The 25,201-nt window shown below is 45.8% G+C and overlaps 1 protein-coding gene across 1 annotated transcript; it reads left to right on the forward strand.

Moving 5' to 3' along the window:
• The first annotated feature begins 4,654 nt into the window (after positions 1-4,654).
• Positions 4,655-23,351, forward strand: NCF1 (neutrophil cytosolic factor 1). Its single transcript, XM_028708710.2, has 11 exons — positions 4,655-4,943; positions 10,197-10,277; positions 12,639-12,714; positions 15,148-15,313; positions 16,222-16,277; positions 17,368-17,490; positions 19,012-19,119; positions 19,427-19,544; positions 20,400-20,507; positions 21,511-21,653; positions 22,669-23,351. Exons 1-11 carry the CDS (start codon positions 4,872-4,874, stop codon positions 22,785-22,787), a joined length of 1,170 nt encoding a protein of 389 aa, XP_028564543.1. The 5' UTR covers positions 4,655-4,871; the 3' UTR covers positions 22,788-23,351.
• The last annotated feature ends 1,850 nt before the right edge of the window (positions 23,352-25,201 follow it).

Consider the following 25,201-nt stretch of genomic DNA (forward strand, 5'->3'; position numbering starts at 1 on the left):
AAGCCCTTGTCCCCCCCCCCCCCCCAGCCTTCAGAAGAGGTCGGGGGACAGACTGTCCCCGGACCTGGTCTGAAGGCGGTTTCCCTAGGAACGCATTAATTGATTTTCAATGCATTCCTATGGGAAACCGTGCATCGCAAGACGAAAAACTCGCAAGACGAAGAGACTTGCGGAACGAATTAATTTCGTCTTGCGAGGCACCACTGTACTTTTTATAATGTCAATATAGGCACAGAGTTAAATTTTTTAACATTTTCTAATGGTGGTGTGCCTCGAGATTTTTTTCATGAAAGAAGTGTGCCTTTGCCCAAAAAAGGTTGGGAAACACTGAGCTAATGCAACATGCCTTTTAATGCAATGCCTTGGCATGTTTTCCACCAGAAGCTGCTGTATGATGGCCAAATGATTACAGAGAGGAGTTATTTCCAAGTTCACAACTGCCTTAGATCAACCTGTGTGACGCATGTTCAGAGAGACCTCAGTCCTGAGTGTGCTTCTTTGGAAGTTCCACAATATTCAGTTGGACTCATCTTGAGTCTACGTGTTTCAGGTCATGTTCCAGAGTGACCACAGGATTCATTAATCATGGTTTCCCTTCTGTGATGCAATGGCTCTCTTCTATCTTGGTGGGGCAGCAGATCCCCCTGGGCTGGGAAGAGAAGAACTTCCTTTCCCCTTCTCTTGCACATATGAGGTTATTTATTACCGCACCGATTCCATGTTTAGCAACATACAACCCACAGGTTCTGAAGTGCTAAGACAGGCCAGTGCTTTTTTCCTAGAAGTTCTTTATTACCACACCGGTACAATTACCATGAAGTTGTTACAGTAACTTTACAGTAACTTTTTAACAACAACAAAGGTGCCCTTAAGGTACCCTAAAAAGAACAATGAGAACAGCTACAAAATGCTTTTTTAAAATAATTGTATTTGTTTTTAAATCTGTTTTTATTGATTAAATGCTTCATCAGGAATGTGCGCATACAAGCAACACTAGGAAAGAAAAAGGAACTGAAAAGAAAAGGAAAAAGAGATGATGCGTGCTTGTTGTGCATGACTTCCATGAAAGTGAGAAAACATCATTTCCCATCAGTTTGAAGTACTAATGCTTTAAATGCCAGACAACTAAGTATCATTGTGAATATACGAATGGAAAATAAATCCAGTGCGTAAATCTAATTCCTGGATAAACTAGCAATAAAACTGACTGCTTAACAAACTCGGCTATATAACAGATATGTACCGTTAGCCCAGTAAGAAATGTATGTGATATCTGTTCCTTTCAGCTTTTGCTCTGAATATATGCATCAAACTAAACTCCACCGGTAAGTATTATTAGTCACAAGCAAAATATAAACTGGGCCAATTCAAAATGTTGTTGTTTGGTCGTTTAGTCGTGTCCGACCCTTCGTGACCCCATGGACCAGAGCACGCCAGGCGCTGCTGTCTTCAATTCAAAATACATAAACTTAAATTCACCAGGTAGGTGAATATTGCAAGATTTACCTGTCTCCATAACTGACTTCTCCCACATCACCAACATTTTAGCTAGGAGCAAACACATCCAACAGCAACTGCTTGGTGACATCAGCTTCTGCTCTGAGCATTGTTCTGCAAGCATCAATGTGGCCTGATACGGTATTCCTTTTAAATGTCTGTACTGATCCAACAGCCCAGAAGTCATCTTACACAAGCCAATTTTTCAAACTCAAAGGTCCAATGCTGGGGTGACCTGAGCCAATAATTACACCAGGGTAGATAGATAAGGAAAAGATTTGTTCAGATTGCAGGAAGGAGAAGCAGAGGAATCAAACCTCAAATCTCGCATGCTTTTTATGGTGCGCTCAAACATCTTACACAATTTAACTTTATACATTAATGCTTCCTATGATTCCAATTACGACTGGCTTTACCGTAAGCATAGAACAACCTACTTCTTCTTTTGTCTTCTCTTGAAAAGCCAGCTGTTGACAGCGTCATGGTCAACAAGATGGAAAGGGTGATGGGATGTCCAGTAGTTCAGCTTAGTTTGCTAACCAGTACAGGGGTCTTTTTGGGGAGAGGGGGGAGTAGGAGAAGTGAAAAGAGCAAGATCAACTTCATAATCTCCAGGTCAACCATGGGTCTCTCTCAGATGGTCAGCGGTCCAGCTCAGTGGTCAGGTTACACTCTTGATGTGATATTTGTCCCCAGTGAAATGAGTGGACTGAAGATACAGGAAGGGCAATGCACTCCCTTGCCATGGTCAGATTAGCCCAGTAAGAAACGTATGTGATACCGGTTCCTTTCACCTTTTGCTCAAACTAAACTCCACCTGTAAAGTAGGTGAATATTGCAAGATTTACCCATCTCCATAACTGACTTCAAGGGGCTGAGGGAGCTTCAGGGCCCCCCTAAAATATATGAGGGGTTCAGGGCCCCCCAAAGTAGATGAGCATTGCTGTTCAAATGGTGTGCCTGCATAGTGTCATGTGATTGGGGGTGGAGCTTGCCTGGATCCCCCCAATATTTTATTAAAGGTGGCACCCCTGGGTCAGACAATCCTCTGGTTAAGTATGGGCTGACGGTGGCAGTCCCTTCCGGCCCTGGCCCCCATTGTCCTCTATTTGTCTGGTTTAAATACTTTTTAAAAGAAACACAAGAAGGAAGACATTGAAGCTGCCCACCAACAATTGGCACGTTATACAAAATATAAAGGTAAAGGGATCCCTGACCATTAGCTGACGACTCTGGGGTTGCGGCGCTCATCTCGGGTTATGTGGCCAGCATGACTAAGCCGCTTCTGGCGAACCAGAGCAGCGCATGGAAACACCGTTTACCTTCCCGCCAGAGCAGTACCTATTAATGTTCACATATGTACTAGGATAATAATACAGTCATACCTCAGGTTACAGACATTTCAGGTGGCGTGTTTTCAGGTTGCGCACTGCGCCGAAGCTGTAAGTACCGGAACGGGTTACTTCCGGGTTTCGGTGCTTGCGCATGCACAGAAGCACTAAATCGCACTTTGCGCATGAACAGAAGAGCTGAATCTCAACCCATGCATGTGCAGACACGGCGCTGCGGGTTGCGAACGCTGCAGGTTCGCAACCAAAGCGTCCACTGTATCAAACCTTTAAAAAGAATGTATGGGTTAGGGTGTTTTCGTATATATTCAAGGGACACGGGTGGCACTGTGGTCTAAACCACTGAGCCTCTTGGGCTTGCCGATCAGAAGGTCGGCGGTTCGAATCCCCGCGACGGGGTGAGCTCCCGTTGCTCTGTCCCTGCTCCTGCCAACCTAGCAGTTCGAAAGCACGCCAGGGCAAGTAGATAAATAGGTACCACTGAGGAGGGAAGGTAAACAGCGTTTCTGTGCACTCTGGTTTCCGTCACGGTGTTCCATTGTGCCAGAAGTGGTTTAGTCATGCTGGCCACATGACCTGGAAAGCTGTCTGTGGACCAATGCCAGCTCCCTCAGCCTGAAAGTGAGATTAGCGCCGCAACCCCATAGTCACCTTTGATCACTGCAGATGGTGACAGCAGCCACGAAATTAAAAGACGCCTGCTTCTTGGGAGAAGGGCAATGACAGGCCTAGACAGCATCTTGAGAAGTAGAGACGTCACCTTGCCAACAAAGGTCCGTATAGTTAAAGCCATGGTTTTCCCAGTAGTGATGTATGGAAGTGAGAGCTGGACCATCAAGAAGGCTGATCGCCGAAGAATTGATGCTTTTGAATTATGGTGCTGGAGAAGACTCTTGAGAGTCCCATGGACTGCAAGAAGATCAAACGCATCCATTCTTAAGGAAATCAGCCCTGAGTGCTCACTGGAAGGACAGATCGTGAAGCTGAGGCTCCAGTACTTTGGCCACCTCATGAGAAGAGAAGACTCCCTGGAGAAGACACTGATGCTGGGAAAGATGGAGGGCACAAGGAGAAGGGGGCGACAGAGGACGAGATGGTTGGATAGTGTTTTCGAGGTTACCAGCATGAGTTTGACCAAACTGCGGGAGGTAGTGGAGGACAGAGGTGCCTGGCGTGCTCTGGTCCATGGGGTCACGAAGAGTCGGACACGACTAAACAACTAAACAACAACAACAACTGTCCAGGGGTCCTTTACCCTTTACCTTTACAGTATATATTCACACACACACACACACACACACATTTTTGTGTTTTTTCTTTGCATTACTTTATTTCTTTATAATTGTAAACTTTTCAATAGACTATTAATATCAAAAGAAGAAAAAAGAAGAAATAATAATAACGATAAATGATAAGAATGGCACTTGGACAGCAGATGAAGTAGGCTGTCAGGTAACCTGGCTGCCATTCCTCCACCATGGTGGTGAGATGCATTTATATTCCAGTCTTGCATGTATACTTGTAAATTACCACATGCACCTGTTATGCAAATGTAAACTTTCTTTTGTCCATGTTTCCGGTAATCCGCTTCCTCTTTCTTTGCCCCCATCCTGCAGTTCTGTCCTTGCAGCAATCCCGTGAGTCAGATTAGGCAGAGCAATATCAACCTGGCAGCCCAGGGAGCCTCAGGAACCCAGATCATTCCTTGCCAGCGAACTTTGATGCTGCCTCTAGCACATGTCTTCTGGAGCCAGGAGCCCACAGCACAGACATAACACACGCCAGGCAGCTTCTAGTGTTGTGTTTGCCATGCTCTGGAGACACACGCCAGGTGCAGAAAACAGAAACCCAGCACACACACACACACCCAGAAAAAATCCACAATGTGCAATGTGGGGAAATGAGACTTCTCCTTTTTAACGAGGATAAAAGCTGCAGCCCACAAGCCAGGTCGTTTGACAGCGAGGGGGCACTATCTCAGCCACAGCCAACAAGCATCAGGGCTGTAGGGACTTAGCAGCGACCATGGGAGATACCTATATCCGACATATTGAACTGCTGGGCTACGAGAAGAGGTTTTTCCCAAGCCAGCACTATGTAAGTCTTTTTGTTGTTGTTACCTTATTATCTTACCTTTCCTCCTCAAAGTGGTGCTTACGGTTCTCTTCCTCCTCCTTTTCTCCTCACAACAACCCTGTGAGGTAGGTTAGGCTGAGAGTGAGTGGCTGGTCCGTGGCCACACAGGGAGCTTCATGGCATTGTGTGTGGGGTGGTGGTATTGTTTTGCTTTTACTGTTTTAACTAATTGTTTAGGGAAGTTTTTAATGACTGGTGCTTTAATGTACTTTTAATCTTTTGTTGGAAGCCACCCAGAGTGACTGGGGAAACCCAGCCAAATGGGCAGGGTATAAATAATAAATTATTATTATTATTATTATTATTATTATTATTATTATTATTATTATTATTATTATTGCTTTTGTCTTATATATTTTTTCTTGTGAACCGCCCTGAGATCTTTTGATGAAGGGCAGTCCAGCGGTACCTCTGGTTAAGAACTTAATTCGTTCTGGAGGTCCGTTCTTAACCTGAAACTGTTCTTAACCTGAGGTACCACTTTAGCTAGTGGGGCCTCCCGCTGCCGCCGCACGATTTCTGTTCTCATTCTGAAGCAAAGTTCTTAACCCGAGGTACTATTTCTGGGTTAGCGGAGTCTGTAACCTGAAGCGTCTGTAACCTGAAGCGTCTGTAACCCGAGGTACCACTGTATAATAATAATAATAATAATAATAATAATAATAATAATAATGATGATGATGATGTCTGAGTAGGGATTTGAACCCTGGTGTCTCTCAACTCTTTCTAGTCAGGCACACTAACCACTGCACCACACTGCAGATGCGCCACAGATGGGTGTACGATTGTTGGGAAGTACCTCATTCAGCCCACCTGGGGCTCCTGAACAAAGGGGAAGGGAATATATGCCTGTGAGAGACGTCCTTTCAACTAAAGAGCTTTTCTATTCATCTCATTTTTGCTCCTCATGATGTGGAAGACGCATCTTTTTAGTTCTGCTTTTGGCCCTTGCGAGGTATAGTTTTAGGAACCACCCTATTCTTAGGACCGTAATTTGTTTTCAATGCTCTGTTTTCAATTGTTGTGACCCACCCTATGGCCTTCGGCTGAAGTCCAGGTAAAATAAAATAATAATAATAATAATAATAATAATAATAATAATAATAATAATAATGATGATGATGAAAAGTTGCAGTGCTGCCCACCCCAAACCACCCAGGCAAGGCAGAGGCAAGCAAGCATCACTCAGCTGGGATTTGTGTATTTTGTTTTTAAACTTAAACAATCTATATACTACTTAACTGCAGTAGTTCTCTAAGCAGTTTACAAAGAATAAGCATCAGTTAAACTATAAAGTCAGTCCTCGATTCATTGGATGTCCACCAGTTTCCAGTGTTATGAGAGGGGGAGAAAAACATTTTTTCTGTCCACTTTCTCCATGCTGTTCGTCGTTTTATATCCCTCTCCTGCTGGCCCTTTCTTTAATCTGAAAAGGCAGAGAGTGGAGGAGGGCCATCAGGCTGGGAGATCCTGCTTAGATCTAGGGATGGGGGAGACATAGATTCAGCTTTCATTTCATCCTTAGTCTGTCAAACCTGCACTTCGTACACCAGAATCCTTGGAAGTTTGCCCTTCTCTGAGGCTCCTAACACACATCTACCAACGGAAGAACTGGTACAAAAGATGCGTACATTAGTGCAAACTGTGTGCAAAGCCATGTGGAAATTAATGCACCAAAATGCATTCTATTAGGTGTGGTGTTAGCAAACTCCTTGCAAAAAAGTGCAGGCAACAAAAATGAGCATGTCATGCTCACACACATTTTTGTGTAGATTTTGTTTAAAAAAATTGCAATATTATGCAGAAATGGCAGGAACCAAGCTTAAGCTTGGAAGAATGAGAAACCGAGAGGATCTGAAATTGACGGCTGTGTCTATGCCTGGTTAGGACATCACTCCCTGACCTCCCCACTGTTGTTTCAAGATTTTTGGACCCAGCTTTCTTTCGTTCCCCTTTGCCGGTTAACAGCAAACCCTGAGCCACCCACTCAAGCCTTGGCAGGGATTTTCTGGGCCTTCCTTCTTTTTATAACACTATTGCACCATGATGATCTGCAGGAAGAGGATAGTTAAGTCATTCTGGGCCGCCCAGGGAACTTCAGCATTTAAGGGCTTGGTGATCAAACACTGCTGCAGATTCATAGGGGTGGGGTTTTCCGCAACCAAGAAGAGAAAGAGAGAGCAAGGTCATCGGCTCTCTTTTCCACTTAGGTTAAACGTGATCAGCCTCTGCTTGGAAGGAAAGGCAGTGGTACCTTGGTTCTCGAACTTAATCCATTCCGGGAGTCCGTTTGACTCCTGAAACCATTCGGAAACTAAAGCTTGGCTTCCGATTGGCTGCAGGAGCTTCCTGCACTCAAGCGGAAGCCGTGTCGGATGTTCAGCTTGCGAAAAAAAGTTCGCAAACCGGAACACTCGCTTCCAGGTTTGCGGCATTTGGGAGCCAATTTGTTTGGTAACTAAGCCGTTTGAGAAACAAGGTACGACTGTGGTTTAATTTGCAATTTCACTGTTCTGAACTCACAAATGCCTGCAAGGAAATCCTCTCTGCTTTTGTCATACTTTCCCCTCTGCTGCCATCCTTGTGAACAACTGAAAAAGAGCTAGGTGAGAGGCACTGGGCCTTGCACAGCTCAGGGTTGGATGAGGAAACCTGTTGGACTACAACTCCCATCATTCCTGGCCATACTGACTGGGGCTGATGGGAGCCTGTCACTTCAAAAGCCCCAGTTTCTGTGTCCCCAGGGTACGGAAAGGCCACATTCAATGTGTGAGTGGCAGCAAGTTTTCAGGTGCCCCAGGTGTAAATGCTCATGATTGAAATAAAAAAAATCAAGGTCTTATATATATATAATAAATGTTCATAAATATACCAAGCAAACACGTACATAAATATATAAACCACATGTCTGAAGCAGCACAGGAAAACAGCCATAGAACCATTTTGGCTCCCAGACTGACCAAATCTGTTTTCTCTGCAAGGTCAAAGGAAAATGGAAAAGCCTCCTCATTGTCTTTTCACTCACAAAACCTGTCTTAAGGGTATATCTGTGTATGAATAGGGTGAGCCTGTGACCTGGCTCAGGAACTAAGTATTTATTATTACAAAAGACTGGTCAGGCTCCCCAGGGTATCCAATCAAGTAAGCATTAACAGGTAACTTGCCAGACAGGAGGTAAACAACCCACTCAGATTTCTGCTGTAGCCCGCCCTTTCTGTGATGTAGGTATGATGTTTCTGGGGGTGGTCTTGGACTCCAAGGCAGGCAATTTAAAATGTCTATATAAGGGCGCAAGGGTCACGGGTGGCGCTGTGGGTAAAGGCCTCAGCGCCTAGGACTTGCCGATCAAAAGGTCGGTGGTTCGAATCCCCGTGGCGGGGTGCGCTCCCGTCGCTCGGTCCCAGCGCCTGCCAACCTAGGAGTTCGAAAGCACCCCCGGGTGCAAGTAGATAAATAGTTTACTGGCGGGAAGGTAAACGGCGTTCCGTGTGCTGCGCTGGCTCGCCAAATGCAGCTTGTCACGCTGGCCACGTGACCCGGAAGTGTCTGCGGACAGCGCTGGCTCCCGGCCTATAGAGTGAGATGAGCGCACAACCCTAGAGTCTGTCAAGACTGGCCCGTTCGGGCAGGGGTACCTTTACCTTTACCTTTATATAAGGGCGGACACACCTTGGTTCTGGGGTCACCTCCTCCTGCGTGTGAAGGGGCACCCTGTTGCAACAGTTCAATAAAGATCGGGCTTACTAGCTGCTTTGCTTCTCAATATTCTCTGGTTAGCCTCTGTTCTTATCTCCGACCAATGGAGAACCTACAAAGGACTCTATAAGGACTCTTGTGTCCCCCCATAAGGGAATAAGGGCAGATTTTCGTTTATTACACAATGCTCATGCCAAATTAGGCCCCTTGGAAAAAGGCAGGGCAGAGCCCAGGTGATCTACAGTGAAAAGATAGCGCTGGTTTTCGCTTGCTGTGTTTTTTTTAAAAAGCTGCATTTTCTTCAGCCTGAAAGGGAAAAAAAGACGGAAGGAGCACGGGAGGGGGGGGGGCTCCCAGATGACTTGTTTACTGAGCACGCACCTGGATTTGTTTGCAGGGAGATTAGATGACGTTGCACTTTCCCATCACTTTGTTCATTGCAAATGTCATCTTTTGAGGAAGCAGGTTTGTTGCACAACAGCTCAACTTTAATTGTGCAATTGGAATTGGCCGGCACTTGATTGAAAGTCCCGCAGACCGCAACAGTCTGGAAGTGCCCCGGGGGTGAAGCAACAGCCAGCAGGCTTATGATTCGAATGCTCTTATCATGTGGCTTCCCTGTAGAAAGGGGGGGGGGGAACCATGTGTGAACAAAGGCAGGAAATTCCACCCCATGTGCATTGCTTGGGAATACCCTCGCTTAGAGGAGGCTGCGAGGTTCGAAAGCACAGCAAATGCTTTGCACACCCAAAATCCCAGGTTCATTCCCTGGGATTTCTAGTCCATGGGCAGCATGGCAAGAGGAGATAATGGATAGCTCAGCTGGTAGAGCGTGAGACTCTTAATATCGGGGTCATGAGTTTGAACCCCACATTGGGTAACTGATCTGTTGAAAATGCAACTTGAAAAAAAGGCAATACACGTATTTTTGTAAATTAAGAAATCTTTCATATTGTGTGTTTTTTTTTTTTAAAGATTCCTGCATTGCAGGGGGTTGGACTAGATGACCCCTGAGGTCCCTTCCAACTCTACAATTTTGTGATTCTATGACTGTTTGATTCTTCTGTGCCTGCTGCCCCCCAACACAAGGCTGTAACACACCCTGCATTTTACGACATGAAAACAAAACAAAAACACCAGTCGTACAATGAAAAACCACAAGTCCGTTTCCAGATTCGGATATGTCTCTATTAGTGAATATTTATGGACAGTTTTCAGGATGCCTACATTAGTTGCTTATTTTAGAACTGGGAAAACTGGCATTGTTTTGTGCTTAAAGCTTCAGTTTCTGATGAGTGTTTCTGCAGGACCAGAAGCGCTCTAGGATTCCAACGTCAAAGCAGATGACACCTATTTTTAATGCATTTTATTTTTGAACATAATGTGTCTAACATTCATCATTAATGGGGTCTCCCTGCACATCTAAATTCGGTGCCCTCTGAACAGCCTGGGATGAAGAGTAGGGTTGGCTGGGGGAGGCCATTTGAAAGCTTTCGCTGATTCTGTTCTCCTTGTCAGGTCTACATGTTTCTCGTGAAATGGCAAGATCTCATCGAGAAAGTTGTGTATCGGAAGTTCACCGAGATCTATGACTTCCATGTAAGTAAACTGTTGCGTCTCTGGCGCCTTAAGAGTGTCCGGCTAATCTCAATGTCTTTCTGTGCTAGGATGGTGCATTCATTACATTGCCAAAGAAGACTGAAAGGAGGACTTGCATAAAATGTGCATGGGCTAATCTATATGGACACCTGCAGATTTAGAAATAATTGCTGTTATTTCAGATTGGCCTCCTTCTCACCTTTGAGGAGTTAAATCATAGCAGTCATTCCTGAATCTGCATCTATACATATAATAAAATACCATGCAAACCTGTGGCCTCCTTTTTTTTCTTTTAAGGGCAACTTTCTGTGGTTGCTCCTCTTTCTTAGGAAATACAAGTACTGAAGAAATGAGCGTATGCTGCCAATTCTCATAGTAGACCAGTATAAATTAAGCAGACATAAGCGGCACACAAAACTCTACCAAACCATTCTACGTTCCAAATCTTACATTAATAATCCAAAAATTGAGAGAGCTATGTACAAGATCTACTACAGAAGCCACAAACAGAAAACTCATTCAAATTGTGTCCAAAAGGAAGATTCAGTCATTAAAGTTCCTTTAGCCAGACTTCTGTAGATATCAACAAAGGTAAGTTTGATCAAATGAAGTGTTGGTGATGTTGCGCTCAAGGGTTAGATATCAGCGAGGACAAACGCTGGCACCCTGTCTAACTCTGTGTATACCTGCCAACCTAGCAGTTCGAAAGCACGTCAAAGTGCAAGTAGATAAATAGGTACCGCTCTGGCGGGAAGGTAAATGGCATTTCCATGCGCTGCGCTGCTCAGAAGCGGCTTAGTCATGCTGGCCACATGACCTGGAAGCTGTACGCTGGTTCCCTCGGCCAGTAAAGCGAGATGAGCGCCGCAACCCCAGAGTCATCCACGACTGGACCTAATGGTCAGGGGTCCCTTTACCTTTACTTTAAGCTGCCCTAGGGCAACTTTCTGTGGTTGCTCCTCTTTCTTAGGAAGATAGGATGTCATTTTGAGTAGTTCTCTGAGCAGCCCATTGGGACTGTGGGGTGGAAGGTAGTGGGGATCAAGGGTAAGAGGAACCAGAGCCATCAAAAAATACGCACTCGCAAGCATTGTGGGCAAACCTTATAAATCTCACTAAAGCTGGAAGGAAGGGCAGCCGAGTAGGTGGTCAACAAAAGAGGGTGATTCCTGCATTGTTCTCTTTTCATGCAGCTGGTTGGAATTTCTGAGCTGCCTGGTTTAAATATTATTTCATGAGATAGTCATATGATGAGAATTCAACATTTCAAGTCTTTCCCTTTTTTTGCAAGCCGCAAAGGGGAAGTCTGTTGCTGCCTTTGCCGTCAACCTTGTGCCTTGCTCTTTTGTTTTCTTGTTTTGGGAAGGATGAGGTGGAAACCCAGGGGAGGGGCAGCCACTGGGTCACTCTGGGACACTCAGACTTTGTAATTCCAGATATCCCTCCATTCAGCCCCCATGAGACCAGTGGAGGCTGACCCACTGCCACAAATGGGGCACTGCCTCACCAAACTCAGTCTGCTCCCAGCCAGCCTCTCCCTGCCAGACTTCTTACACAACCAATCAGGGGGCGGCTTTGCCTGTCATCTGCTCTGGCGCCACCTACTGCCAGCCTCCTGCCTTCCACCCTACCAGTTACCACTTCACAGGACAGTCCCTGCTTCTTGTTGCTGGTTCCTGTCACATGGCTGTCCCACTGCCTGGTCATGTCCGGCTCTTTGGCCACAGATTTAAGGCATTGCGACACAATGTAAAACAGTCATGGTTTCTCTCAGATAATTCTGGGAGCTATAGTTTGTTGAGGGTGCTGAGAGTTGTGAGGAGACCCCTGTTCCCCTCAGGGAGCTGCAGAGTGGTTTAACAATCAACCTCTCTTCTCAGGGGACTTTGGGAATTGTAGTTCTGTGTGGAGAATTGGGGGGGGGAGCCTCCTAACAAATTTCAGCACCCTTAACAAACTTCAGCTCCCAAAATTCTTGGGGGGGGGACTCTTTGAAGTGATATCATCAATGTCAATGCATCTGTTGGTGAATGGGGATTTGCTTTTTAAAAAGTACCGGTAAATTGTGGACACACACCCCTCCCCACAATCTGCATCAGAATCCTGTAGAAAAGGATGAAAGATTAAGGGACTCCTCTTTCCCCGCCCTGTATCAGGGTCCCAGTCCAGACTTCTGCTCCCCTGTCTGCAATTTACTTTTTAAAAGCAGGGGAAGCAATTGCTAATTGCCAAAGAGATGGGAATGGGAGTCCCTTATTAAATTACTGACTGGAAGTGACTAAACTCACCCGATGATTTGTTTTTCGTCCATACTTTCATCTAGAATTCTAAGGCTGCTCTTGCTTTCTCTCCTTTCTCCAGAAAACTTTAAAGGAGATGTTTCCTATTGAATCTGGGGACATTAGTGTTGAGAACAGGATCATTCCTCACTTGCCTGGTAAGTAAGCCAGTACAACTGCCAGTTCTAGGTTCTTGGCATTCCCCTGAGTCTGGAGATATAAAGCCAGCCCTGAATTACAATCAGCACTGTATTTCAAATCATTGTGGCAAACTTGTCTGAAAGTTCAAACTGCTGGCCTAAATGACTTTTTGGCTGTACACACCCTGTATGTTTAAATCCCATTTCCCACCTCCCAAAGAATCATGGGAACTGTAGTTTGTTTGCCACTGAGCTACAATCTCCAGTACCTTTAACAAGCTCAGTTTCTTAGGATTCTTTGCAGGTGTGTGCTTATGTAGGATCCTTCTTCCCAGCTATTCAGGGCTTTCCTTTGGTGGAGAGTGAAAGCAGTCTTCACATGCTCAAGAGAACACCTCCCCCTCATCATATTACCATATTTTTCTGTGTATAACACCCCCCTTGTATAAGATGGTACCTATTTTTTTGGACCGCAACAAAAAAAAAATTTTTTTTGGGGGGGGGAAATTGCCCAAAGTTGTTGAGCTTCTTTTGAGGGGCGGCGGGGGGGGGGGGAGTCACCTCCACTAATTGCTCTACAGCCTGCCCACCAATGCAAATCGCACGCATCGCCGCGGTCAACAATCGCCTGCATGCTCGCTGCCAAAAGCCCACCTGCACACTCAACGCAACCACAGCTGATTGCATGCACACCTTCCCGCTGCCGTAAATAGCACACCCAATTGCCACAGCCAATCGTCACCAGGCCTTGCTGCAGCAACCAATCACATGCACAATCACCTCTGCCAATCTCCTGCTGGCTGCCACCACCAATCGCCCATCACCCCTCTGATATCCATCTATGAAACGACCTGCAATTTTCGCCTATTAATTCTAAGGAAAAATTGTCGTCTATTACACAGAAAAATGTGGTATATTATTTCACAAGATTTAAGGCTGAGCCCCAGTACAGTGGTACCTCAGGTTAAGTACTTAAATTGTTCCGGAGCGCCGTTCTTAACTTGAAACTGTTCTTAACCTGAAGCACCACTTTAGCCTATAGGGCCTCCTGCTGCCGCTGCACCGCTGGAGCACAATTTCTGTTCTCATCCTGAAGCAAAGTTCTTAACCTGAGGTATTATTTCTGGGTTAGCGGAGTCTGTAACCTGAAGCGTATGTAACCTGAAGCATATGGAACCCGAGGTACCACTGTACTTCAATATTTCACTGGCAGCACCCAAATGTGCTCTGGTTTCCAGTAAGCTCTGGGAAATGGGCAGACTGAATGTTCCTTTTGGAAACGAGGCAATGTAGAGATGGTAGTGTCTTTAGGATACATGGTTTACTGACACATATATACAACCTGAGCTTACGATGGAGGGACTCACATCAGCAACACTCCAAGAGGGTCTCATTTCTCCCAAAGGCTTGAATTCAAACAGAAATCAACCACTGTGCTCTGACCTTCTCTCCAACCTGCTGCTTTTTCCAGCTTGCAACCTTTTCCCCACTCTAGGTCACATCACAGCCAACTCTCAGCTCTGCCTTTGCCTTCTAACTAACTCTGAATTGAGGGTATGGTCCCACCCATTTGCTGTCTGACCCAGACTCCACTCTCCTATTTACTTTCTTAACGGCCTATTCCTTCGTTCTCCTAATGGCCCATCTCCCAGGCGATCACCTGAACGCAGGAAGCTTGGGTATAGGGATTAGCAGTTTAACCCCCCAAGCCTTGATTATATTCTAACGCCTACTGGACCCAGAAATTTAGTGGTGCCTGGCACACACAAACTCATAACAGTGTCATTGCTCAAACACTCACTTCCTATGTAGTAACCAGGAACATTAGATCTTTGGTTTGTCCAAATCAGTTGTCTTGCAAATGCAGTGGGTTTCGGGCACTGAAATAACTGTTCCATTGCAGTTGATTGACCAAGCAGCCACATGTGGTTAAAAAAAAAAAATTGTTCCTGTTCCCTTTTGGATCCTGTTTACATAATGATGAGAAATGGCCAAGTCTTGAACCAAGTCACAAACTGAGACACAAACGTACGCTGTCTGTTTCCATTTCTTTCAATTTCTCATTTTCCCAACCACATCTGTGTATGACTTTTTTAATTTTTATTTTGAAGTTGACATTTGAATGTGAATTTCTCCCAAAATACACATTTTTTCTATGCAATTTTGCCCAGAATATACTTCTTCTTTGTCAATAATTTCTCCCCGAAGTAATACATTTTTGTATGTTATTCTTACCAATCTTACACATGTTTGTGCATCTTTACTGGGCTGGAGAACTGCACTGGAAAATTTGGAGAGGTGCAGCTTTAGAAAGGTAGCTTTGCCTGTTAGGTAGTATCACCTGAAATGCAAACTGAATTGACTGGAATAGGCATTGACCGGACGGGATGGGGTAGTCCTCTGGCATGATGAAATGCAAACTCCTTTGTTCCTTCCTACCCATCTATCTAGCGCCAAGGTGGTTTGACAGCCAGCGAATCACCCAAAACCGGCAAGACACGCTCTCCGAGTACACCATGGCCCTCATCAACCTGCCCCGCAAGATCTCCAGGTGTGGACACGTCTTGACCTTCTTCAAAGTCAGACCGGATGACCTGAACCCACCTATAGCAAGCCAGTGAGTATTGTTAGGATGCTGGGAGACACCTATTGGGCTAAGACTGGCGGGAAGGGTCCATAGGGAGGAAGGGACCCGTGTCCATCTCAAACCAGGTGTCAGCACCTGATACTTTGGGCAGCTGTAAGAAGTCCAGTGTCACCCTCCCCTAGGGCTCATTGCCACTTCCCCTCTCACTGCCGCTCCTGGTAAATGACTCTGAAAAGTGCCATTTACAGTATCTCAGTATAGCCCCTTCCCAGTGGCAGCTGCTCCCCAGTCAGGTTTCTCAAACTTGGGTCCCCAGCTGTTGTTGGACTACAACACCCACCATCCGAAACTAGCAGGAACGGTGATCAGGGATGATGGGGGTTGTAGTCCAATGACACTTATTAGAGAAACACCATTTGGGCCTGGTAGGGCAGAACATGGGGAGCCGACCAGTAGGGGGCACCAGAGCTGATGACAGGTAGAGCCATCTCCTTCTAGTTCCCCTCCATCCGCCTCCTCTCTGCTGAGTTCTACAAGGGCGACCCTGAGACTAAGGAGGAGGAAGTGGACAGTCAGGGCTACTCCTTGGCCTGCTTGTGAGATATAAGGCAAGAAAGTTGGCTGGAGGCAGGCTGAGGTTGGTGGTCCAGCCTCCATAGACATCTAACTTGACACTGCATGGCAAGACAAGAATGCATGGTTGTGGCTCACTCCACACAAAAAAGAGTCAGTGCTGGGCATGTTTATATTCCATGTTTCAAATACCCAAAGTACCTTACCTTTGTAATCCTTGCAACAGCCCTACAAATCAGGCCAGTGTGATTATCCAACATGCTGTGAGTTCATGACTTGCTTGAGGCCACCAGTTTGAGGCCAGTGGCTAGGATGGAAGACTTGACAATTCCAACAGTGTTTGCCTTTGATTCTTTTCCCCTTAGCGTCAAGAAACCAGAAACCTTTTTGATACCAAAAGACTCCAAGAAGATTGCAGCAGGTAATTAAAAAGCAAAAGTGGTGAAATCCTTCCTGCTCGTCTTGCCTACCTCTTTCCCTTTGGTGGTTGTATGTTATTGCCAGGATCGCAGTCTGCCTTGCCCTCAGCAGCACTAAGGTCTAAAGAGAGCTGTGGTTGCCCTCAGGTCCCGCGTGCCGCTTCTCCGGGAACATCTGGCTGGGTAGTTTGTTAAGGGCGTTAGGAATCATAGCTCTGTGAAGCATAAACTGCAGTGCTCAGGATTCTCTGGGAGTAGCCATGCGCTTTCATAGGATCCTAGAGTTGGAAGAGATCCTGAAGGGTCATCAAGTCCAACCTTGGGCCAGTCACACTTCCCTGAAGTCTCTCAGCCTCACTCACATGACAGAGTGTTTGTTGTGGGGGAGGAAGGGAAAGGAGAATGTTAGCCGCTTTGAGACTCCTTCGGGTAGTGATAAAGCGGGGTATCAAATCCAAACTCTTCTTCGCTGCCTCCTCTACTTTCTGGATTCATAAATTGCCACAAGGACTAAAAACACGGTGCTCTCTCTTAACTAAAAGTGGCACTGGGAACTCTATGAAAGCAGTTCTCAAGTCTATTTTTCAGATGTCACCTTCCGCCCCAAACTCTGTGCCCTCTTTATCCCAGAACCATGTGTGTGGGGAGAATTAGCTCACCGTTATTCAGTGGGGAGGGAGATCCTTTGCATGGCACAAAATATACTGTATTAAGTTTGCACGTGGCGCTGGTCCCTCGCACTCCAGACAGGTCTCAGGGGCTCGGCTCCGGCGAATCCTGGCTCAGACAGGGCCCTTGAGAGTTCCCCTAATCACAGCCACTTCTCCTCCTGAGAGCCAGTGTGGTGTAGTGGTTAAGAGCGGTGGACTCGTAATCTGGTGAACTGGGTTCGCTTCCCTTTTCCTCCACATGCAGCTGCTGGGTGACCTTGGGCCAGTCACACTTCTCTGAAATCTCTCAGCCCCACTCACATCACAGAGTGTTTGTTGTGGGGGAGGAAGGGAAAGGAGATTGTTAGCCGCTTTGAGACCCCTTCGGGTAGTGATAAAGCAGGATATCAAATCCAAAGTCTTCTTCCTCTTCCTCCAATAGATATCACAGGACCCATCATCCTACAGACGTATCGGGCAATTGGCGACTATGAGAAGAACTCCAGCACTGAGATGGGGGTCAAGATGGGGGACCTGGTGGACGTCGTGGAGAAAAGCGAAAGCGGTAAGGAGAGAGAGATGGTGTTTATCTCTTGAGAGAGGGGCTGGTTTTACAGCGGTGGCAGAGAAAGTAGGAAACGTCCTCTTCCATAGTCATAGTTTTAGTATTTATACCCCCGCCCATCCAACCGGGTTGCCCCAGCCACTCTGGGCATCTTCCAACACATATAAAAGCATAATAAAACATTAAACATTTTTTAAAAAGAGCTTCCCTATACAGAGCTGCCTTCAGATGGCTCGGGAGTCATATAACTCCAAACCCTGCAACATTTCTGTGATGACAATGAGATGTCCTAAGGAAAAGCGAGACATTCCAGGATCCAAACAGAAACTGGGTGACTTCTGTAAATCCAGGAAAATAGGGACACTTGGAGGGTCTGTACTTTGGCCGCAGCAGGAGGTCTGCCCCCTAAGCGGAGGCTACCAATGTTGCATCTCTGGGGCCATGGCGTCCCTTGAGGTCTTCTCCTGGTGCCTTCATGGAGAGCCTCTGATTCCCTTACTGGCTCCTTGGTCATGAGATGAGGGCAGTGGTTTCCCTTTCCTCCCTCAAAACGTGCACAGAATTCAGAGAGGAAGTTCAAAGAGCGGTGCCTTCCCCCACATCCTCTTCTGGCTCTATGTGCTTTCCAAGGCTCGTATTATTTCTATCGCCTCTTGACTTTGGCCCAGGTCCTTTGGAAAAGCTAAGTGTGCCCACTTTCTTTCTCTCCATCTTTGCTGGGGCAGATGAGCAGACGAGAGAAGTGGTCTGTTGGCAGGCCAAGGACAGATAAAACAAAGTCCTTCTTAAAGGTAAAGGGTAAAGGGACCCCTGACCATTAGGTCCAGTTGTGGCCGACTCTGGGGTTGTGGCGCTCATCTCACTTTATTGACCGAGGGAGCCGGTGTACAGCTTCCGGGTATGTGGCCAGCATGACTAAGCCGCTTCTGGCAAACCAGAGCAGCACACGGAAACGCCGTTTACCTTCCCGCTGGAGCGGTACCTAGTTATCTACTTGCACTGGCATGCTTTCGAACTGCTAGGTTGGCAGTAGCAGGGACCGAGCAACGGGAGCTCACCCCGTCACGGGGATTCGAACTGCCGACCTTCTGATCGGCAAGTCCTAGGCTCTGTGGTTTAACCCACAGCTCCATCCGCGTCCCTTGCCAAAGTCCTTCTTAGCATACAGTTAATCAGACAGGAGGCAGCAATGTCCATCAATGGCAATGCTTCTGAATACCAGTTGCTGGAAACTGCAGGAGGGAACAGTGTGTTCTTGTGTTCAGATCCTGCTTCCAGGTTTCCAGAAGTTGCTGGACTAGATGGGCCATTGGTCTGATCCAGCAGGCTCTTTTGAAGACCTGAAGAGGTGGCTCCTACACTGCTTCCTCAAAAAATCAAAATAAGCCCATGGGTCTAAAGAGGTTGATGACTCGTGCAGGCAATAAGCATAACCAGCTGCACTTCTGATGTGTAAACTTTAGAGACAGGTAACTTGGTCCAGGAGGACACCGATTTATTTATCTATTTGTCTCGCTCCAGGTTGGTGGTTCTGTCAGCAGACGAACAAACGGGGTTGGGTCCCTGCTGCCTACCTCGAACCTATGGATGGTCCAGATGAGTCTGAAGAACAGGATCCCAACTATGCAGGTAAAACAAACCCTCTCTGTTGGGTCCATGGATGCCCAGGTCCCGATTAACCCTGAAGTTAAATGGCAGCGTTTGAAAGATAGCTATCTTTCAGCCTCTGTTTTCCTATCTGTAAAATGGGAACAATAGCGATCCGCACCACACATGGCTATCACGAAGAGGATTGCAATTCAGATCGGAAAGCACGTTGTGTGTGCTTTAACTGTGCAAACTGAAGGATGAATATAAATGAGATGATTATTGGGTCTTTTGTTGCCATGCAAACTCCTGAGTCCTTCTTAATGGCCCTCTGCTCTTTTGTTTTAAGGGGAACTCCATGTTGTCCGGAAAGGCTACACAGCTGCCCAGGAAGATGAGATCACTCTGAAGGAAGGGGAAACCATAGAAGTTATCCATAAACTGCTTGATGGATGGTGGGTTGTCAGGTGAGGAACCAAAGAAGAGCTGGTGGAAATAAACATCACCTAGTGCAGTGTTCCCCAACCTTGGGCCTCCAGCTGTTTTTGGACTACAACTCCCATCATCCCTCGCTAGCAAGACCAGTGGTCAAGGATGATGGGAATTGTAGTCCAAAAACAGCTGGAGGCCCAAGGTTGGGGAACACTGACCTAGTGTGTGGCAATTGGAGGTATCTTGCCTTTGAATGTGGAGGCTCCATTTCTGTCTACTGTGGCTAATGGACATGGACTGTTCTGCCCTAAGGACTTGTTTGGACCTTTCATAAATCCTTTCCGCTAACCTGAGGCCCTCCAGATGTTTGGGGACTACAACTCCCATCAGCTGCATGGTGGGGCTGATGGAATCATGGCTGCACTGGCGAGGGTTGATGGGAGTTGTGGTCTAAAGGACCTGGAGGGCACCAGGGTGAAGGAGGAAGGACTCTGTCTAATACAGCTTACTGTGTCCCTTATTGGCCATCATTCAAAGTGTACATTTACTGGGTGGAGGGCGAAACAGGATCACACCTCTTGCTCCCATGTCAGGGTGTCCGGTGTGATATTTGAAAGTGGAGCCTGGGTGTGCTCACATGTGTTTTTGTGTGCTGTTTTACCCACATAGGCTCCAACCAGGAAAACCTCTTTCAAATATTGTGTTGAATCTGTGGATGTCAAAAAAGTGTGTTTATCAAAAGTGGGGGCAGCATTGCTCATGGTGTGGGAGATTGGGGTTACGTCCTCCTTCACCCTCCTGGGATTAAGGCTCTCTGTCCGCTTGCCAACCACAGCGCTCCTTCCTCTTTTTTTCTTGTGGGTAAATTGATGTTGTTTCCGAAATCTCAGGAAGGACGAAACTACAGGCTATTACCCGTCGATGTATCTGCAGAAATCTGGGGAGCTGAATAACCCAGAGAACAATCAGCTGAGGAACAAAGGAGCCCCACCTCGAAGGTAGTGTGTGTGTGTGTGTGTGTGTGTGTGTGAGTGTGTTGGTGGAAGAAGATGCTTTCGGTAATTTTTGGCATGGGAACAATAATTAAAAGGGCTGGTGCAAGACATTTTTCTGCATGAGTCAAATCAGACAATTGCAAACACTTCCCATTCCACATACAGAGGCTGATTGCATCACCATAAGCAAATTTATTACATGATCCACTGGCTTTGACACCTTAAAATATACTTTGACAACTTCCTATACATGAAACGGTGTTTTTTTATTTGATTCTGGGGGTCCTCAAGGGTACGCAATACCGGCTCCTTTTTTTTCTAGAAGAAAAGCACTGATATGAACAGTTAGGTTAAAAAAAAACATTAAGGAAGAAGTTAAAATAATCAGAAAGCTTTTGACACAGTCGAATGAAACCTAATTAAAGCTAAAGCAAAACTGAACATACTCTTAAATTTCTCAGATGTGACTGTATTAGTTCATTCTGCCCGGCGCTTCCTTGCAGCTGCAGTGCTTTCCCATATGTTACATGTGGGTAAACATCTTCTTAGAGTGAACAGATGATTTCTTGATAAGACCAGACAAAGAACTTCTCATAAATCTTCCCCTTGGGGCATCCTATAAAGGATGCTTCACAGCAGATTACATTCTCTAGCCAAACAAACAAACATTTCTGTATCTGACTTCCTACATGTTGGAAAGCATAATTCTTGTATAAGGGAAACACTGTCAGTTCTTCTAGATAGCTAGACCTTTGATGATCCTTTCTGAGAAAGACAATACATTGGGGAAATTTCGTTTGTTGTAGCAAACTTATATCTTCTCTAGCTTGAGCTTCATACAATCTATCCCTTAGTGTGTGTGTGTGTGTGTGTGTGTGTGTGTGTGTGTGTGTGTGGTCTAAACAAGGCCAAAACAATTACTTTGGTAATAGAATTTGCAGAGTGCCATTGCGATTTCCCATATGATACGAGGGGAGACATGCTCTTTCTCCTTCTGACTTGGCAGATCCACCATCCGAAATGTCAAGAGCATCCACAATCAAGGCCGCAAGCAGATCAGCCAGGAGACGTATCGGCGGAACAGCGTGAAATACTTAGTGAGCCGGAGGAAGATGAAGAACAACCTCATCTACAAAGGCAGCACTATCAGTAAGTACTTGGTGGGGCCTCCCCAGTACCTCGTTTGGTTTCGTTTGAAAGCAGCTTTTCCAAAGGCACCTTGTGGTGAGGAGGTAGTGAGTTGCTGTGGCCGCTGTGAGAACAGGTTGATGAAGCAGATGGGCCTTGGGCCTGATCCGGAAGGTTCTTCTCATGCTCGTATGTTGCAAAGTAGGGCCCTTCTCAGCCACCTCAACCTCTGAGGCAGAAATTTGCAGGTGGATTATTTATTTATTTGTGTTTGTTTGTTTTTTTTAAATAAAAAAGGTGCCGTATTGAAAACAACAGCACAAGGCCTCTCTCCACAACCTTACAGCCTAATGGGGACAATATGAAAGGAAAAGGGGATGAGGTGGGGAGAGGAAGATGGGCAAATTCGGGTACCGACTCAAAATTATTGCAATGACCCATCTGAGGGAGTAAGTTCTGGGAAGGGCAGACCTGCTTACACTTGATCTTCACAAAGCAAACTAGTTCAGTTCACAGTTCAAGTTTTTATCCAAAGGAGCCTTGGCAAAATAAATAAATAAACAAAAACAAAAACCAAGCCCTCGGAGCATTGCAAACTGCTATGCTGAAGTATAAAATATGTTTAACAAGACCAAGAAAACATTAAAACACACAACAATTATGCTCTTTAAAGCTTAAAGGCCCAAGGAGTCTAAAGCAGGTGTGAGGAATTTTGGGCCACGCTTGCTAGGACTTCTGGGAACTGTAGTTCAGAGACATTTGGAGAGCCACAGGTTCCACATCCCTAGTCTAAAGAGTTAAAAAAAAAATTCTTAAGAGAGTGGACTTGAAGATGAACAAGGAGTCGTTCTGAGTTCACCCCAAAACAGACATAATTCACATTCATTTCACCCCGAAATGGTAAGAACTGCTTTCAGTTACAGTTCAGAGATTTTCGAACCAATCCTGTGAGCTTTGTTAAATCGAACCAGTTCATTCCAAGCACCTCTTGAGATGAAAACAAAGGAATTTATTGTGTGCCTCTTTCATTTTATAGCGGAGAAAGACGAGACAGAGAATAACCAGTCCAAGGCTCAACCCGCCATCCCTCCAAGACCCAGTAAAGACTTGATTGTGGCTCGCTGCTCAGAGACCACAAAAAGCAAAATCAAGTGAGGAAGGAGCTTATTTCTGCCCATGGCAACATCTCTGAGGGACTCACGGGCCAGACTGGACTCCTGTGAAGTTCTGCCTTCCAGAACTCTGCGCCTGAATTTTTAGCAATGCATATGCCTGTGTTTGTTGTAAAATTGTCGTCAGTGCAGGGTTTGATGTTGGTGGACTCTGTTCATTCTTCAGGATGTCCTTTTCCTTCTTCCCCCCAACATTAAATCTTATGGACTAGTGATTTGTTTGGCTCCGGCAGGTTTAAATGCCTACACAGAGCAATTGAGGCATGAAGGCCTGTGGATGCCTTGAGTGTTGGCTGGTCAGTGGGGTAACTGATGCTCCTAACAAATAAATAATGCTGGCCGTTAGCTTTTGCTAGCTACTAGACGAGAAGTATTCCATCAATCGATTTTGTGATAGCAGGAGAAGGAAGGAAAAATGATATTAATGCTTGTCACTCATTACCTGACATACAGCACAGGCTCTTTTGTAAATTGTGTTTTTGGTTAATATGCCCAAGTATATCTATATATGTATATGTTTAAGTACACAAATGTTTGATAAATAAATAAATAAATAAATAAGTGCATGTGAAACCTGAGTTTCCCGTCATCTTGCATAGGCAGTTCTGGATAGGAAACTCTTGCAAAAGAAAGGAAATCATCAGCATATAACTTTCTGTTTTGAAGTCTCAGTTTTTTGCAAAACCTCTTGCCTAAGCCCAGAGAGAGAGAGGAAGGAAGGAATTCACAATTCTCTACTGTCAGAGGGAAGATTGCAAATTATTAACAAGAAGTGGGATGTGCAACAAAATGTTGCAGGGGTGTTCTTAGCAGTCCTCCTGCTCAGGAAGTTCTTCAGGACACAAAACATGGAACTGACTGCCTGGCTTTTCTTTCCAACTGGGGCCAAGTCCACACCATACATTTAAAACACTGTGATACCACTTTAAAAACAGTCATGGCTTATCCCAAAGCATCCTGGGAACTATAGTTTGTTACGGGTGCTGTTAAGAGACACCTCCAATTTCCCCTCACAGAACTACAATTCCCAGAGTTCCCTGGGAAAGAGGGATTGATTGTTAAACCACTCTGGAAACTGCGGCATTGGGAAGGGAATCGGTTCTCCTACCCACTCTCAACATCCTTAGCAAACCACAGCTCTGGGATAAACCATGACAGATTAAAGCAGTAGATGTTGTGGATGTGGCCTGACACCAACCTATGGCTACCCAGAATGCCTGGTTCTCACTGGACTTCCTTATTTGTGCCCATTGTATTGTACTTTCCCAGTCTAGGGCTTCTCCAAGCAAGTCTGCTGGTATCTGGAGGGAACCAGGTTGGGGAAATCTGATTTACATTGCGGCATCCACGTGCATGGTGCTTTATGAAGTACAAGGGGAAGGGCGAATGCATGCTCTAAATCCGACCTTGGTCTACGTCCAAGTATATCTGTGTCCAAGAGGAAAGGAATGGGAGGTCATGGAGCAGGGCAGCCAACTTGAATACAGTGGTACCTCGGGTTACATACGCTTCAGGTTACATACGCTTCAGGTTACAGACTCTGCTAACCCAGAAATAGCACCTTGGGTTAAGAACTTTGCTTCAGGATGAGAACAGAAATCGTGCAGCGGTGGTGCAGCGGCAACAGGAGGCCCCATTAGCTAAAGTGGTGCTTCAGGTTAAGAACAGTTTCAGGTTAAGAACGGACCTCCGGAACTAATTAAGTACGTAACCAGAGGTACCACTGTACAATATTGTGGGGGCCCAGGTAAGCCCCGTCCTGCATAATCGATCACATGATGCAGTGCACACACACCATCTGAATGGGAATGCCCATAAACTTTGTGGAGGCCTGGCCTCCTCAAATATTTTATATTGAGGGCCAAAGTCCCCAAAGCCCCTAGGAGTTGGCTCCTATGTCATGGAGTCTGGAACACACCAAGGAAGAATCTGCATTTGTTTCACAATCATGTGTACATGCCCTCCAACATTTCTCAGATGAAAGAATGGCTGCCCTAATCCATAACTATAACAATGATAATCTTATTATTTATACTCCGCACATCTGACTCAGTTGCTCCAGCCACTCTGGATGAATTCCAACATATATAAAAACATAAGCAAGCATTAAATATTTTAAAACTTCCCCATACAGGGCTGCCTTCTGATGTCTTCTAAAGGTTGTATAGTTACTTATCTGCTTGACACAGGGAGTCACATAACTCTATACCCTCTAACATTTCTAACATATGAAAATAGGGACATCCTAAGAAAAAGTGGGGTGTTCTGGGGTCAAATCACAAACCAGGATGGCTTCTGTGAATCTGGGACAGTCCCTGGAAAATAGGGACACATGTTTACGCGGAAGTAGCAGAGGCTGGTCCATCAGGGCAAATGGGGCACTGCACCACCAAAACA

The sequence above is a fragment of the Podarcis muralis genome, chromosome 15 (assembly GCF_964188315.1).
Source record: "Podarcis muralis chromosome 15, rPodMur119.hap1.1, whole genome shotgun sequence".
NCBI lineage: Eukaryota > Metazoa > Chordata > Lepidosauria > Squamata > Lacertidae > Podarcis > Podarcis muralis.

Bases quoted from the DNA above. Each gene is read 5' to 3' on its own strand.
- NCF1 (XM_028708710.2), top strand. From the start codon at position 4,872: ATGGGAGATACCTATATCCGACATATTGAACTGCTGGGCTACGAGAAG. The intron at 15,314-16,221 runs GTGAGTATTGTT...TTTTCCCCTTAG, and splicing joins AACCCACCTATAGCAAGCCA to CGTCAAGAAACCAGAAACCT. The intron at 19,120-19,426 runs GTAAAACAAACC...TTTTGTTTTAAG, and splicing joins ACAGGATCCCAACTATGCAG to GGGAACTCCATGTTGTCCGG.